This window comes from Metopolophium dirhodum, chromosome 6 (assembly GCF_019925205.1).
Source record: "Metopolophium dirhodum isolate CAU chromosome 6, ASM1992520v1, whole genome shotgun sequence".
Lineage (NCBI taxonomy): Eukaryota > Metazoa > Arthropoda > Insecta > Hemiptera > Aphididae > Metopolophium > Metopolophium dirhodum.
In genome coordinates this window covers 4529110-4548274 of record NC_083565.1, presented here as the reverse complement: position 1 = coordinate 4548274, position 19165 = coordinate 4529110, and the positions used below count along the sequence as shown (strand labels likewise).

General features: G+C 32.8%; 1 protein-coding gene across 1 annotated transcript in view; it reads left to right on the top strand.

Moving 5' to 3' along the window:
• Positions 1 to 19165, top strand: part of LOC132946171 (tyrosine-protein phosphatase Lar-like) — a 156203-nt gene that overhangs the window by 123243 nt on the left and 13795 nt on the right. Inside the window, 8 exon segments of the mRNA XM_061016031.1 lie at positions 435 to 710; positions 2511 to 2795; positions 9194 to 9223; positions 11636 to 11736; positions 12350 to 12545; positions 13527 to 13660; positions 14149 to 14299; positions 15888 to 16187. Of these exon segments, the coding sequence (XP_060872014.1) occupies positions 435 to 710; positions 2511 to 2795; positions 9194 to 9223; positions 11636 to 11736; positions 12350 to 12545; positions 13527 to 13660; positions 14149 to 14299; positions 15888 to 16187 (1473 nt within the window).

Below are 19165 nucleotides of genomic sequence, written 5' to 3'. Positions count from 1 at the left end.
TTAAAAATGCCACAGAATTACGATAATCGAGTTATTTCGAGTTGAATACTCGACTTCGTCTTATGCCATCGGCGTCGTCCAACAACGTTCCGCCTCTGCAGCGATTGTCCCCGTGTTCAGTAATTCGCTTAAGTGCTATTTTCGTAATCGAAAAGAGTCCCGTCTTGATAATTTATTGACAGCGGAATTCCCTAAACAATTAGGATATCCGTTACTGTTGCGTGTATTATAATTTCACGTTCTTTTCTCCCGTCGCTTTATTCTTTTTGACAAAATGACAACCATACTAAAATAAAATTATCGACTTAAGTAGGTACATACGTTTTTATTTATATAGATATTTTGTTTCCCTATCGACATCAATTACGGTCGTGCGAATATACTTAGTAATTTTGGACTCGATTATTAAACTGCGAACGTCTTATTTGTTTCAGTTCGTCGAGTGCCGCCGCAGTTTTCCATCCCCCCGCCTACTATGGAGAAAGTAAAAGTCGGTGAAAACATCAGCATTCCGTGTGTGGCCGTCGGTTCGCCGATGCCGTACGTGAAATGGCGCCGAGGGAAGACAACCGAACTCTCGCCCGAAGACAAACTGCCCGTGGGCCGGAACGTGTTGAACTTGACAAACGTCGAGGTTTCGGATAATTACACGTGCATAGCAGCCTCATCCCTGGGCATGATTGAAGCGACGACTTTCATTAAAGTCTTGAGTAAGTTAACTTTTAACGTAAATTAAACGTGCCCCCGTCTCTCCTCTCCGCCACGCAACATACATTATAATATAATTATTACGATATTATATGTTTTATCGGTGAAGTGATCGTCAAAAGATAAAACTATATGCTAAGGATTTATTAAACTAATTAAACCCATACTATACACACATGTATGTACCTGCCTATATTGTATAATATAATCTACCTTAAGTACCTACCTACTACAGTGATTATTAGATAGATAGTTGAACTTAACTCGTTAAGGGTTAAATGTAATTAAAGTTAGTGCGAATTCCTATCACATACAAGGTAGTAAGCTTCACGACCTATATTGATAAAACGTTTTCTTGTTCTTCAGATATCGGTCTCCAACCGCGCATTTCATACTGAACAACTGCGATTTGTATTAAATAACATTGACGTGTGTGTAATATTAGATACTCCGCTATCGAATATTATATATAATTCATTGTATCGAATCATTATTGTAAGTTTGGAAACTGGATAATAATACAAAGAGCTTGGTATACATTCTTAATACATGATACGACATTGACGAGGACTTAAATTATAACAGACATTTTTATGATGATATAACGAATAGAAATAATATTTTTAAAAATCATATTGCCTTTGAATCGAAAAAAAAGAAAACTGCGTGTTATAGAAACTTATTTTTCCACGTCAAACATTAAAAACAAATTCTCCTAAGTCTTATTTTATGCATTTAAGAGGATATAATTTCTTCCTCGGTGTTTATTTTGGTACCTATCTAAAACAATTTTACTTCAATAAATTGTATAGGTGGTTCATTATTTGAAATAACTTTTATTTTATATAGCACCACGTGTCACATTATATCAAAACGTTTCTCTCGAGTTCGTATTTTTATTTTTTAATGCTACTATTCGCTTTTATACATTATATAATGTATTGTATATAATACATTGTGTATACTCTGACTATAATCTATATTTAACGCTTCCCGGTTCTTATTTTCAAAAATGTCCCTTTGTTCTTATTCACTCGTCTGCCTCTTTCGCCCATTGCTTTCTTTATTTAACTACAGAAAAACGCTGTGTACATAATATATTATACTTATCTGTTAATTTCGTCGAAACTCTATTTGTCGTTCGTCCCGATTGAAAACCGATTTTAAAGGTAATCGACTTTTTGGTTTGTATGATATATATATTATACTCCTACTGCAGATGGTTATCCCACGAGGATTTTATAAGTGATATATGTAAATATGTTGAAGGGTTTTATTGTACGAATTTCACTATTCCATCGTTTTTAACTTTTAAATGTATGTGTCTGGTAACCTGTACTGTGTTGAAAACTAGTGAAAACGTTCCCAGTAAATAGTATTTGTAGAAATATATAATGCTACAGCGTTATAATAACGTCAATCACATAGATAAATCAATCAATTTAGTAAAATAATATTTGTCTTACCTTATATGCACTCACGTCTAATAGCAAACTCCTGAGAGATCATAATATATTATTTATACTACAATAAAATGTTTGAAATAATTGTATAACTTGATTTATTATAAAATATGTACAATTATTATAACATTCCCAAATCACCTTAGTTTTCTTTTTTACTGTGTCGCCTCTTATTGTGTATGTGGATTTTCGTCATTTCGGTAAACTTCATTAGGTTACGTCATTATATGTTTATCGACCGCTAACATGATATCGTAAAATATATGAAATATATTGATAAATTAACGTATAACATAACCGTAGTAGATAATAATAACCTAGATCATTTTGTCCGTTTAGCGCTGCCCAGTCCGCCGATCGACGTCAAAGTGTCGGACGTGACGTCCACGTCAGTCAAGCTGAGCTGGTCGCACCCCAACCCGGACGACATACAGTACTACACGATATCACACAAACCCCGGTCGGCGTCTCAGTCACCAGGCGTCATCAGCGGTGTGGTGACCATGTACTATACGATACGTCCGCTGAGCCCTTACACCCAGTACGAGTTTACCATATCGGCCGTTAACGGGTTCGGTCACGGGCCTCCGTCTCCGCCCATCGTGGCCACCACCGGCGAGACAGGTAACCTAACGTTAAGCAAAATATCCTGTCCAACCCTGCCAAAAATTAAAACTCAACCACGTATTTTTTTTTCAGAATTTTATAATACTATTATATTTTATTACTGTGCTTGTCCCCCCGTTGTTGTTGTTCGTGACCTGAGAGATAAATAATTATTATAATTTAAGAGATAATTATTTTTTGTGAAAGGGTTCGTTGTGGAGACCGAATTCGGGTGCTATAGGTATTGCAGGGATTGTATAATATAAATACCTACTGCTATTATATACGCAGAGTCTAAATACTAATAATATCTAGGTACTGACATTTTTTTTGTACCGCATTTCAATTATTGTTCGATTATTTTAGTTAAAATTGCTTATATTATATCGTGTCAGTACGAAAACCTGGGCGGTAGTATAAAATGTTGTATACTTATTATATATATAGTTCGCCCGCGGGCCATCGTCCGTAATATGTAGTCACGTCACTGCAGCTGGTGACCGTCATTATAATAACATTATAATACTGGTGCCGCGTCGAGTGTAAATTCTGTATAGCAAGATTAAATAATATCTCAGCTAAAAAGTCTATATATATGGCCAATAGTTCGTGGGTGGATGGAAGGTATGGTTAGATGGACTGTCACGTTCGGAGGTGTGTGACGGAAATCCATTAGGATAATGGTTTTTCAATTACAACTATTGACGTTATCATTATTTACTTGTTTATTTTTTTTTTTGTTTTTTTTTTTTTTTTTTGGTCAAATAACAGCTTGAACAAACTTGCGTTTTTTATTATTATCATTATTATTTTTTTGGACGGAAGACCCGTCTTTTATTGTTGTTTTAATGAGAACAACAACAACGGAAAAAAGCACATATATATATACAGTCACACAGTGGTGGTGTATATATTTAGCTTATACAGTAAAAGTGGAAATTTCAAAACGGTTAATTTCCCGGTCTAATTAGAAAACTAATTAATGGTGCCAGAGGTCGAATGCCTTTATTCTTAAACTTTTCCCGCCAAAAAAAAATATATTCTTATTCTTTTTTTTCCACTGTGAGCTTTTAATTAATTTTTGACCGACCGAGAGCCAACAAAACGTGTTATAAAAGACGGTAGTCTTGAATATAAACGCAACTCCCCCTTATCTTCATTCATAATAACTTCCCTTCCTAAAAAAATTATTGTTTTTATGTGTATTTCATGCTACATTTGAACATGTTTTTAACGGATAAAATTTCGTTAAAAAAATATATATTAATCTAAGTAAGTGCGCGAATATTTTGATGTTTAAATATATACACTATTTTTTATTTTTTTTTTATTTTTTGATGTTTTGCACCTTTTGTGTTTTGATTGCACTTTTTTTGACGTACGTAGATTTTGCACAGTATATACTATTTTCTACTTTAACGTGGAGATTATTAGTCTCAATCAAACTCACAGTAGTGATTAAGCATAGCACACAACTATAATACTAATATATACCTATTACTTTTCTTCCTTCTGCCGTTTAGTACCTATATAGTATATATAAATATATATAGTGGTTTTTGTTTTGATGTGTATATATGCTGCACAATGTTTTTTTTTTGAAGTGTGGTTTTTTCACATTTTAAAAGTTTTACACGCCAATTGAAAGATGTTAGTTGAATTTTTCTTACCGTTGCAGAATACGTAGTTACGTTAAACACTTTTTTTATTGTTTTTTGTTTTGTTTTTAATTGACTTGATATTTTAATCAGGTATCTTAAACCAACAATTAATGAGAGGGTAAATTGATTCGATTTTTAATATTTCATAATATTGTTACTTTGTAAGCGTGTAACATTATGTTATGGTAATAATATAATAGAGAAGTATTGACAACATGACCACTTTTTTATGGTAAAAACCAGTTGATTAATAATCACTATATACCGCGATAATGATTAAAATAGTTAGGTAACTAAAAGAATCATATCGAAACACAACAAATAATTTACATATTATCCGAATATCATAAAAACTTAGTAAAATAATTTATTATATATTTTTTTTTGAAAAAATAAAAACTTTTAACCAAACACTCGAGATCGTATTTAAATTTTAATTAAACTTTTTAATCCAAACCTAAAATAATTATAAGATTCTGATGAAAAAAAAAATATTTACGTTTTATCGTCGCCGTTTTAAACCCAATATTATCGATTCTTATTATATTCTGTATACGCTATCCTGTTATTGCTTTTCGGGGCGGTACGATGATTATAAATTAAACATACATAATATTATAATATTTACGTATACATGCACTATACAAGCTAGTGAGGTTTAGGTTTTACGTGTATAATGTTATACAGTGTTCAATCGGGCAAATAATTAACACCACACGGTGTAATAATATCTTTATGAAACATTTAGTTTTTATGATGAGAATGTCCCCGCAAACAGCACGGTAATATAGCGTTGCACATAATATTATTATTATCATTAACTCTACCGTGCCCCATAATATTCATTGTACAGATGACAACCCATTAGCTAATTACATTCTGACGTGTCTGGACGTATACGTCGTAATAATATAATGTATGCCGGGAAAAAATAATGTATTATCATAAAGGAAGGGTTTATCAAATGAATATAAATCAAGGCTTTTATTTTTATTTTCATTTCGTATATATTCGTTTGTACCTTCGCGTATGCCACCAATCGAATATATAATAATAATAATAGTATTTCCATCAGCAATTGACTGTTTTTATTTTCATTTCAAACGGACGTCCCCTGCCGTCGTCCACTCACTCACCCAATCGTACCTGCGTGCCTCACCGTAGCAGCCATCGTTACACTAAAACTCACGGACCAGAACCTATTGATTTAGTTAATTCAATTACCGTCATCATAATAATCATCGTCGTCGTAGTCGTCGTTGTTGGGTGGTGCAGTGTAGTTATGCGAGGAAAATATAGTTTTAATTTTTCATTCAAATTCCCCGTGCTGTCGTCGTTTCACTTCTCAACGCTTATATATATAGGTACGCCTTATGCATATACATCCAGCAGTATATGTCCCAGAACATTGTAAACTCACTTTTAATCATGGTGAATTTCTATTCAAATACGATTTTTTTTTAAAAAGTTGTAAACGTGTGCACACTTTTTTAAATCACACATTTGCGAAAATCAAACATTGTCTAATATAAAAATCGAGTTAAAATCGATTATTACATTTTCTAAACGCCTACTGCTTGTCGCAGTTCATTTATCAATAATATTTTATTGAAAGATCGAATATTAAAAATTAAAATTTTTTTCTGCAGATCTGAGTTTATACAAATAATAAGTTAAAAAATAAAACCAATTATTCATTTCCCATTTCAGGTAAATACAATATATATATATATACTTTATTTGACGCGTGAATTTTCCTCTTTTCCTGCCACCATATAATATATATACAGTAGTTTCGGCATTGTGTGCTGCACACACGGCGGACAATGACGCCACTGAGGCATGGTCCCCCCCCCCCCCCCCCCCCCCCCCACTCACCACGTTTTCCAAAAACCGTTTTCCGTAATTAACCGAAATTACATGCATATGTCGATGATGTTTTCTCCCGTTCGTCCCCTTGCGGTCGGCGGCTTGTACGTGGTTATCATACAATGGCAACGCGCAGACAATAAAACCATATACCTATATATACGTATTATACGTATATGTTGTACGTGCTCGCGTTTTTCCCTAGATTACGAGTGCCATAGCGAACGTGTGCGCTCATCGATTCGAAAAATATTAACATTAAAAATATATAACGTAAAATCGAATTCGTGTGTTGTGTACGTGTATAATATATAGTATATATATATATTGTTACACCACGCCGCTGCAACAGCAGCTCGGCACTTCCCGAACGCCCCCTCCCCTTCCCCGCGAATACTTCCTATGTAGACGTGAAAAATAAGAAACGTATAGAATACACTGCGTCGAAAATTAAAGAAAGAAAAAACCTTTAGCAGGGGGATCTAGTATTATATGACGTCTTGAATAAAACTTACGTAATCTTCGGAATAGGATTTCTATGTTTACGTATTCTACATAATATAATATAGGTTTAAAAGCATTGAAACCCATATGTTTTGACCCCGATGTGTACTATATATTATATATTATACAATATAATAATGTTATTAAATATGATATTTTTTTAACTTTTTTGTGAAATTAGTTCCCACTTGATCACTAAAATCGATAAGATGTATTTCTAAGATATTAAATTATAATTTTTATTGGGTACGAAATTGTGTTGAATCCCGTGAACACGCTTATAAATAAATTATACAACGTGCATATAGGGTGCGTACCAGCTACTATATAATATTAAACGATCCAAGATTTCATTTTAGATTAATTTTTCTTCGGTCGCACCCTCAAAAAATGCACGTCAATAATATAAAACGTTTTTTAAATTAATAAGTTTGGTACTATACATACATTATGTTTATCGAATTATCAAAGTTTATAAGCGTAACGTAAAATGATGGCAGCCCCTTTATGCATATCTGATTTCAAAACTTAAGAGCTCACACACTATTCATACCATCGGCTGGTGTCTTGGTGGAATATTTTATTTTCAACTCGGCGGTATAATATATATATACCAAAAGCGTATATTTCTCTTAATAATTATAATGTATTACGGTAATTTACTCGTTTAATACGGATTCACATACATTCTACGCGTTACTCTACCGTCCACCGCTTAAAAATCGTAAATCTCCGCCGAAAACCTATACGGCGTATGACGCACGAAAAACTTCTTCATATACACTTGAGCAATCGTATTGTATTTTATGGTCATTATTGTTATTTGCCTTTCTATTATGGTTTTGTTCGGCGTATAAATATAATTAATATTTACTTCCTACACGAATGCATCTCTGATAATATATCGGTCATGGATTCTAAAAACTAAACAAAGATTTTGTGTAGCGGCTGTAACTATGTATATGTATATTGTTATTTTTTAATAATATTCTAAGGCCGACGGACAAAGGGCGCAAATTACTGTTTATCGTGATATCGAATTAAACTCGAAGCTTTTCAACCGACCGCGTTAGCACGATTTAATAACTTGTTTTACACGCATTTTCTCGACGAAGGCATTCAATTTAATCACCTCCAAGAATACTGCTGCTGTACACCTATATTATATATTTTTCACAGTGCCGAAAAAAAAAATAATAACAGTTGGAGTGAGGAGATGATGGTGGTGGTGGCGGCCGTGGTGGTGGTTGCGGCTACCGTAATATACACTATACGGGGCCGCGTATAGCTTATATAATATATATAGCGACTAACGTTTTTATCCTCTGCGTGACCTCCATTTTAGAAAAAATAATATCACACAAGTCGGCTTATTATTATTATTATTAAACGTATAATGAAAAGTTAAATTTTATGTATATTAAAATAATAATAACAACGTTTAGTCCGCCGCCGGGTCGCAGCTTTCGACCACGAAAAGTAGCTGCAGTAGCTGTTGTTGCTGTGCTGCGGCGGCGGTGGTGGTGCTGTCTGACTGGTGCCAGGGGTAGTGCGGTTATACATTGTGTTATTATTATTACTATTTTTATTATATTCCTAGACACCTACCCACCACACCCGTGTAAAGCTAACCTCGCGATTACGTAATGAATTTTTTTTAGCGCATTGTCTACAAAATCGCTGTTGTTATAATTACACTATTGTGTAAACGCTGTAAACATGGTATAAAATTAAAACTGTATATTAATTAAACGCGACGTGCGTACATTATATACTTATATACACATACATACAATATATATATAGGTGTGTGTGTGTGTGTACACACGGGGTACCGGTGTTTGTATACAGGTGTCATGTATTATATTATATGATATTAGTTTGTATATAGACGACAAAACGGTGGTCGCGCATAGGATACGCCGAGACTGGCGACAGGAAAAAAAAAGATAATAATAATAACACAGGCGTCAAATTATATCAACTAGGTACCTACAGGAATGAAAAACTTCTGTTTCATTAGTGTAAAAGCTTTTGAAGAACGGCACTGCAGCGTATATATACATGTATATAATATGTATATTGTATATATATACGCACGTATATACATAATAGTTATAGATATCTCATCATCGTAGACGTCCGGTTTTTATCGGGCTATTGAATACACTTATATTTTGAAAACGCTTTTCTATGATATGTGTATACACCAAGAGAGTTATACGGGACTGTTGATCCGCATTACAGCTCTTACAGGACACACGACGCATATGTACATTATTTATATAATATGCGTGTAGCGTGTTCCTGTGTGTATATGTATATTAGGTATGTACTGTTTTAACTCGCTCACTCTTATATTTCTGTTTTTTTTTCTTCTAGCGGGCCTATCTGCTTTTGGTGAAGGTGCAAGTAAGTTAGATTTAATTTTTAACCAACCTTGTCGTTTATTATTCAATATATCATATTATGTACACTTACCTATGATATATATAATATGATTTACTATGCCTTTATAACTGCGAAATTAATTTTCTCGTTTTAGATGTGCATAACACTTTTGTACTAACATTAATCGATTTATAAAAATTATCTGCGAATATTTATAAGTATATTTAACAAACTAAAATTAATAATTATTATGTTCCCTATATTTCCGAATGACATCAAACTTGGTTTAACAATGCTTAAATAATAATTCAATTTTCCTTGAAATTTCTAGAATTGATTAATTTCCTTTTACGGATATACAATTCCGTGAGTGGATAAAAGTTTTGTTCTCATTTCCAAAAACGATATGCATACTTATAATTTATTCTGATTATGTGCATATATATGAATATAATTTTTCGAATTAAAACTTAAATTAAATCTATAATAGGTGCTGTATAAAATAATAAACATTCAATTAGTCACATATTTGAAGTTTTTTTCTCTAACTGAACCTTCCATTGTTAATTTTGTACAAACTTCATTGTGTGAATAATCAAAATATTTATTTTTTTCATTTACTGCTATGCAATTTTTAATATAAAACAATTTACTTTTCATATTTTTTAATTTTTGTTGTATTTTAATGCCTAAAAAATACATCATTGTAATTCGTCCAGAATCTAAAATTAAAATTATTATTAAAATAATATTAAAACAGTTTTAATTGAAAACATATTATAATTGTTATACTTCGAACTATAATGTAGTCAAAGCATAAAACATACACTATTTCATTGCAAAATATTTTTGATAAAACACTCGAATTAGTATAAAAGTGTAATCTTACTATACTGATGATCAATTTATTATTAACATTAATGTAGGTGTTTTTCCGTGCATAGTCTATAATAATAAATAACAAAACTAATAACAAATACCTAATTATTATTTTACAATGCGTAATCAAATAGTTTTGAATAATTTAATCCTAGCAAAATATTTTATATTTAAAAAAAAATATTATTATTATAATATCCCCAGCTTACTTATACGCATATTATTAAATTACACGCACTTCCTATCTAACTTTATATCTTATCAAAATCTATATTTTTTTTATTATATTAGATTCTGATTATGGCAGAATTATTTTATAAAATCGAACGATAAATAACGTATACATATTATAACAATAAAATATATTTACTAAATATTGCACTAATAAAATAAAAATAAATTATATCTGCCCACTTATAATGTGAATTGTAATTAAAGTATAATTTCTTTTAATTTTATTAATTTATTAGTAATTAGCGATACAAATTCAAAAAGCTGCTTGGTAATTACAAATTTAAAAACTTTATACTTTCAATGTGTATCTAAATTGAAATAAACATTTTTACTAATTTTTCGTTTAAACTGTTACTATCACACTTTGAAATCGTTTTAATCTAAACTTTTTCTTTGTAGTGGAAAAAAGCAATTTACTTTAGTTTGGAAACTAGTCATTATATACCCCAAATACTTACAGCTAGCTCACTATTTGATCCAATCGAGAGAATTAAATATATTTTTGGAAGGAGATGATATTTATAAGGCGATAATTTAGTTGTTTTAATTTTTATATTTCAAAGTTAAACTTATCGATGTTGTATATAATTATTATAATTTATATAATCAGAGTTGCTTTATTATGAAAATGTTTAACTACTATCCAGACAATATAGTATTGAATAATAAACAGTGTACTCGTAATATTAACAATATTCGTTGTTCTTTAACTTGCGTTATTACAATTATTACTAGGTTATACCTGATTACGTGAAATATACATGGTGTATCACAGTTGGAACTTTTGTACTGCGGGTTATTATTATTTACATAGGTTGAGATTATTTACTCAATTGTACATGACTAAAAAAATCGTATAATTTATAAAATATAAATTATTAGAATTTTCACCATGACTCAAATTGAAAATAAACGGGCAATAATGGAAAAATAATTTTCTTATGCTAGCTTTATAATATTTTTATAACAAACCAAAGCCTTTTGTCGCCATACCCCGCGAAAGGTACGGAAACTCGACTGAAATTATATATGGCGTGTAACAAAGAACTGACAAATGTTATTAACTAACTATGTAATGACTTTTATTCCAATCAATATTTATTGACTTTTTGTATGAGTATAATTATAATGATAGTCAATAATATTTTTGAAAGTTTTGATGTAAAAAATTATTTTTTAATTTGTCGATGAATTTTAAAATGAATAAATAAATCTAATCAAGTTAGTGATTCCAAGAAAAAGTTCAAACCCTTCTGTAGTACACCATAGTATTATGTTATATTACGTTTTAGACATCACGGACATTTTGTTTAATTTTAGAGCCTGGATCCGCTCCACGGAATATTCAAGTACGTTTGCTCAGCTCAAGCACGATGGTCATACAATGGGAAGAACCCGAGACGCCAAATGGTCAAGTGATTGTGAGCACAATAATAATTGTATTTTAGCTACCTAATAATGTTCAGCTTTTATATAATATGTTGCACAGGGGACAGTAAAACTTCAACTCGTTTATGGAAATATCTATTACTTGTTTGTTTATACGCACAGAATTTGAGTACCTGTGAATAATTTGTTACCCTTAATATGCCATTCTATACCTACTCACACAACCGTAGCCATTTTCTGAAGAAAAAAAAAAGCAAAGAGAATCAAATTTAGACCAATTTTCTTATTTTTCAGAAAGATGTTATCCCATTTTGTAGGAAAATGGTTCCACCAATTTGCAAATATCACTTTTATCTTAATCTAAACTACAGGTATCGCCTGGTTCCCAAAATTTGGAAAATCATTAAGTTTGAAATGTTTTATTTCCAAACACTATTTTTGACTAGGTACCCGTATCTAAAGTATTTAAAGTTTAAACATTAGCATAGAAGAAAAATGCGGCTTACATTGTTGATGACTGACTAAAAGTATAAAATGATCGCAAACGAGTTTCTCCCTCACAGCAAGTCCAATGATTCTTTATATAGCTTCAAATAGGCAGTCTTATATTCTATTATAACTGAATTATTGTCGATTTGTCTTCAGCGGTATAAGGTGTACTACACTGTGAACCCGGACCAGCAGTTGTCGTCGTGGAATACTATGGTAGTTGACAACAATCAGCTGACCACCATCAACGAACTAACACCTCTATCCGTTTACACCATACGAGTGCAGGCGTTCACTAGCGTCGGACCCGGCCCTTTATCTTCGCCGGTTCAGGTTAAAATGCAACAAGGAGGTAAATACAACCGCGGGTTTTTGCGTGTCTTAGGTCTATGAATAAGACAACGAATCGTGTCTGACTATCATATAGCATTTTTTACCCATTTATAGAGAAGAGGGGTCTCTAGAAGAATTTAAACGCCCCCAAATTCCGAAACACTATTAGATTTTTTTTTTAAATTTTAATTCAAGTCTTACGACTATTTTTGTTACATATAAACATTAAAAACGTTAGCGCACATCGGCTATTACTTACTTAGAGCTACAAAACATACCTACTAGGAAAATAAAATAGAAGAATGTTCTATAAGACATCTCTCATATGCTTTTTTGAATTATTAATTTAACATAAAGTTACTGTCTGTATGAAAAAAAAAATCATGTGCTGTCAAAATGATTAAATGAAATGTAAAATGTTTTTCGTGATTATTTTCATGATATATATCAGCAATGTAGCTAAATTGCCTATTCAAGACGCCGTGTGATCGTAATTTTATTACGTATATCGTAATAAAATCGTATAAAATACGTATATTGTACAGTATTGAAAAAAAAAATGTTTATTGTCAACTCGCAAGAAGCCCAAAAAGGGAATAGTGTCAAAAACGTGCTTTCGAGTATATAGGTACCAGAGTTTGTTTTTATGGGATAACTAACATTTTTTGTATATTTGAAAAAGGATTTATACATCTATGTGTACAATTTATGCCTACTGCATAAACACAAATATAGGTGTGTTTTTATAATATATTGATGCATTTTTCAATATACCCCCAACTCTCTAATGTTTTAAGTATATTTACACTATTTGGTATAATATATCATTATATTATTGTGAATTTGATAATTCCAAAACTTTTTATACCAGCTACTGCATATTTTTCCGTCTTTTGTTTTTAACTATTAACGTGTTTCTACAAATCTCGTTGTTTCGTTATTCTCACCACCTCTGTTTGAATTTCCGTTTGCACTCATTAATATAAAAATACAATTTTAGTGCCCAGTCAACCAAGAGACCTGCGAGTGAACGAAATCGGTGAAACGTCTATTGGACTCCAATGGGCTAAACCCAATCAAGTCGGCGAACAAATTCTCAGCTATGAACTCTACTGGAACGATACATACGCCAAGGTTGATACAACAATAATAACATATATATTTATTTATTCCAGTTACAACTTTTTAATTAACTCCCTCGCTAACTTTTTTAATTACAATTAAATTCATTATTTCATCCATTTGTTGTTTGCGACATTTTATAATACCTAAACATATTTTAACAACAGACATCGATATACCAGCCGTTTATGATTTTAAATTTGATTATCAAACAGCTGACAACAATCGTTGATCCATACAGTTTCCGCAATCAGACGTTTGCATCTACGACTTCAAACACTAATTTTTCACATCATAAAACTAATTTTAATTCAACTTCATTCTGTAGTTTCTACCTTGATCAATCGTTAATATAATTTTGTATAGATTTGTAATATTTGTATTTATTAACAAAAATACGATAATACCGTGCCTTGGATCCTAAATGTATTGTAACAATAACATAACGTTTCGGAACGGGACAAAATAAAAATTGTAACGGCCTCTTGTACTTGCTGCAGGAAAAGCACCATCGGCGCATACCGGTATCGGAGAACTACTCGTTGACCGGACTATATCCGAACACGCTATACTACGTGTGGCTGGCGGCGAAATCGCAACGCGGCGAAGGGGCACCGACACCGCCGATCCAGGTCCGGACCAAACAATACGGTAAGTGAGTGGCGTGTCGCCGACGCAAACACGTGTCTCAGAGTCTTCTACTCGACCGGCTATTATACGCGTATATCGTGTGGAAAGCATTCCAGGTAGGAGGAGACGCGACCGGCATCATAATAATAATAATTTAATATAGAGTGCACAACACGACGCACCGGAAGAAAGCGACACATGCACGAGTGTTTGTTTACCGATCGCGCCGAGCTGCTCCCCGGCTGTACACTGGGAGGACGTGTGTGAGGTGTGAGAACACGAAATTAAATCACGCATAGTTAATGAATAAAATTGTAGTATACGGGATGATTTTTTTTTTTTTTTTTGACACTTGACTTTATGTAGTGTCGCGGCACTAAGCAACAATGACGTATTTATGACGATAAGCGATGGGTGGAGGGAGCCTTAGTTTTATTTTTGTACATTTACAATTGCAGAGAGACCCGCGGGCAAAGTGAATAGGTCAATTTAATTTAATTTTTGCTGAACAATAGGCACTCGAGGTTTTTACAAGACTATACTATGATGGGTCAATTTAAACTCTATATAAATGCGCATAAACAATAAACTATATATTTGGTATGCTACTATAGGGTAGGTTAGCTACGATACGTTTTACATTTAAATACGCATCGATATCTTCGGAAAAAACATTCTGCTGTACTTCAGAAAACCTTCGGTGTACCATTTACGATATATGTAATAATAATGTAGAGAGTATCTAAGTCTTTGGCGTTGTACGGGTGTATTTGGGACGTATGACGCACGGATTAGAATTTCATTTCGGTGCAACATTTTAAAAACCTCTGTGTACACCCTATGTATAAAATAAATAAATTTTGAGTACTAGGAATACAATAATAACAAGTGTCTTCAAAAAAAAAAAAAAATTACCTCGCATAATATAATATACCTTTAGGTACACTTGGATATATAATACTAGGACGCGATTTTATACATATATTTTTTATATCAACATTATATACATGTATATATTTTATTAGTTTATGCGAGATGTTGATGGAGCGTGTTTGCAGTATTTTATAATAATAATATAATTTAATGCCTGATGCGCGTGTGTGTACACACAGTCGGACGCAGCTCGGTGTTTTAATGACGTTAGAATATGCACTAGCACACATACTTCGATATTATATATATATAGATTTGTTATACACGTTGGTTTTTATATATATATATAAATCGTAATGTTACTTTTGTTTGAATCGGAGCGTAGTACCACCTACCTACCATCCCGTACGGGTTTTATCCGCGCGCGCCATCCAACACAAAAAACAAAAATACAATTGATCGTGTACTCAACGACAACGAGGGGATTTACATCGATGATGTTTGTCGTCTTTTATTATTATTTTGTTTTGTTTCCACCCTATACCTACGAATATAATACGGTCTCGTGGTGGTAATATTATTTTTCGTTTTCGTCGTTATTATTATTATTATTATTATTATTTTTTTTTCTTTTGATTTTTGTTTTGTTATTTCTTCACCACGACTTTTTGTGTGTTTTTCCCCCGATCCCGCGGTGTACTGCTACTGCTACTGCTACTGCTTCACACCGTCACAGTGCCCGAAGCACCACCGCAGAATGTGACCGCCGAGGCCGTTAGCCCCACGTCGATCCAGGTCCAGTGGCAGCCTCCTATGTCCGACCGGAGCAACGGCCAGATAATCTACTACAAGGTGATGGCCGCGGAGAGCGGTATGTCTGACTCGGAAGCCGATTCGTTCCGTGTGGAGAACGTCACTGCATACACGCTGGAAGGCCTGAGACGGTGGACCGAGTACAAGATTTGGGTGCTGGCGGGCACGTCCGTCGGCGACGGTCCGTCCTCTTTCCCGTTAACGGTTCGCACCCGCGAAGACGGTAAGCATATTCTCACACCAAACACGCAACAGTCGCTATATAACCTCCATTTGTACACACACACACACATACATACACATAAATAATACGATGACAATCGTGACACACACACAAATACAAGTTAACGAGGCCAAATTATAAATTTATGACTTAATAAAATATAATATTAAGCATATTATTTCTGCTCGGGGGGACCAATATATCACATGTTATTATTCTCGCTGCAATAATATTATTATAATATGATACATATTTTGTATCGTCTTCGCCATGCGTTTAGATGTAGGGAGGTCGTGCTTTTTTTTCTTCTTCGCCAATGGTATATTATTTTAGCAATGTATTACCGCAGTGCTATGTTTAAAAAAAATGTCCGTCCAAAAATAAACGTGAAATTGCATTCGCAAACACCGCGTCTATAATTTATTTATCAGCAGTGGTGTAGAAAAAAATGAAACAATTTTTGTAAAATATACGTCTACAATTCCACATCGTTATTTTCTATGATCCATTTAATGATGATCCATTTTCACATAAAATATCCAAAATAATATACATGAAAAGAAAAACTTGAATAATTCCGAAAATTAGATACTCGTCTGAGAAGGAGACTCAATCAAACAAAGACAAAAAATAATTTTAAAACGTTGAAATAAAAAGTTTTGATTATCAAAAGATTTTTTTTTATAAACGATTAAAAAATGTAAAAAAAATTAATTTGAAATATATTTTTATTTTACCCAGAACAGTTGTTACTTATAAAATGTATCCCATTCCCCCTCCACTTCGTTGAACATGGCGCAGCTATTATACCACTCATATCGCATATTTTAGGGATTACTGCTAATTTGCATATATGATATTTAATGTGTATTTGCCGATGTATTATTGTATTAAATTACTACAATCATGGTGGTGACGGCCGCGGATATGGATACGGGTTAATATAGTACGGGTGGTTGTTTATCTCTTCGTTTTACGCATTGAGTTTTTTCTTTCTTCTCACACTTTCTTTCGCACCACATTGTATCCGCGTAATCGCTGTTCTTTTTTTTTTTTTTAATTTTTCGGGCGCACATTGACAACACAATAGGTATATATAATAATTAATATACGAGCACAGTAGAGTATTATAAATAAAATTGTTTTTAAAACAACGCACCACTACACCACGATGTTCTGGCCCATGACAATCATATCGTATCGCGATCACCCTGCACTAGAATAATTTATAACCACTCGTGTTGATCGATTTCATATTACGTTATCATATTTGTTGTTCGCGCGCAATCGTCGATAACGAAAATTGGACGAAATTGATCGGCGCGCAATCTCTAAGCAGTAACTAATATATTTTTGTCGTATATAACTCGACCATTGTTATAGCCTATAGGTGTCTTACACAATAATACCGACTTGACTTTACTGCGTTCAGGCCTAATGCGCTAGAAATAAAAGCTATACACACTAACTATAGACTATATATAGAAATGAAAAAAACCTCGACCCGCGAGTGACGACGAATATGATTTTGGTCCTAACTGCTTGAGGTCCGTATCGTTGTAATCGTCTGCGAGGAATGTCTCCTGAAATGTCGAATCGCGTTTTATTCTCATCGGACAATTAATGTGACAAGAATTCATGACGGGGATTTGTGGCGTCTTTCAAAATATCGCCGCTGTCATCCTTGTCGGCAGGTGCCTATTAGTTCTGTTTTAATCAGGCCCTGAAGATAGGTTTAGGCAGTGAAGATCGTACGTATGAATTACGTCATCGTCTTCATCTTCGCGAATGTACTATTATCATTACACATTATAGTGTTCGGTCAAAATCAATCAATCTATAAACTCTGACGGAGTAATTAATTAGATACGTAACGCACGACACAATTAATACATATGACTAGTATAACTGTGGACCGTGGTATATTATGTACATGGTAAACGATGATAATATACTGTTGAATATCATGTGAGAATATTCGTCGAATTCCGATTCGGGCAAATTAATTGTTATTGTATCGTCGATATAATTATATATAATGCCAGCTCTGTAATAATGTGCGCGTTTAGATATAACAACAACAATAATATGCGTCGATACATGGTTATGGGTCAGAACTTGAATATCGAGCACCACTATAATATTATATAACATTAAGTTGCACCTAGTATAAACGGCTTTAAGTTATTATAATGCACATCGCTTGAATAATCACACATAATGTACACATATTAATATATATTATTGTAATGTAAACCAATTTATCAATATAATATGTATATATACATACAGTGAAGTAGTAGAGATTTTTTAATTGGGGTTTGAAGATCAGTTATGGGAAAAACCCTAGACAATGTAGGTACGAATTCCCAAGAAGCTGTCATCATATCTTATACCAACACTAAATTATTTATAATAATAATATGACGTTTATTGTTGTAGCTGATATATTATTTTTTATTTTAATCTAATAATGAGTAAAACGTAAAATTAATTGGGCATTTTTAAATAAATCATCACTTATGATTTTGTTATAAAATTCAAAATGTGTACATAAACACATAATTTTAAGGATTTTTTCAAAGGCATTCAGGGCGGAGTTGTGGATGTGACACCCCCTCCCCCCCCCCCCCCCCATTGAATACTTCAGTACTTCACTGTATATATAATATATTTTGTAAAATATCACTTTATATATATATATACATTATACACTGTATAATACGTATATACAAGAATTGTTCGATGACATGCGTGCGTGCAATTGTTTATCGCACTCGATCCAAACATACTATCCGTAGGTACGTAATAAATATATCTTCTGTGTTTCTTTTTCACATTTTTTTCTCTCTCGTCTCTCTTTTATTATATTTATATAATACATATACCCTAGCTCTATTCCGTCTCCCGGACGGAAGTCTTTTCCCAAATAATATATATTTATATATATTATTATTATATTTTTTTTTTTTGGTAAC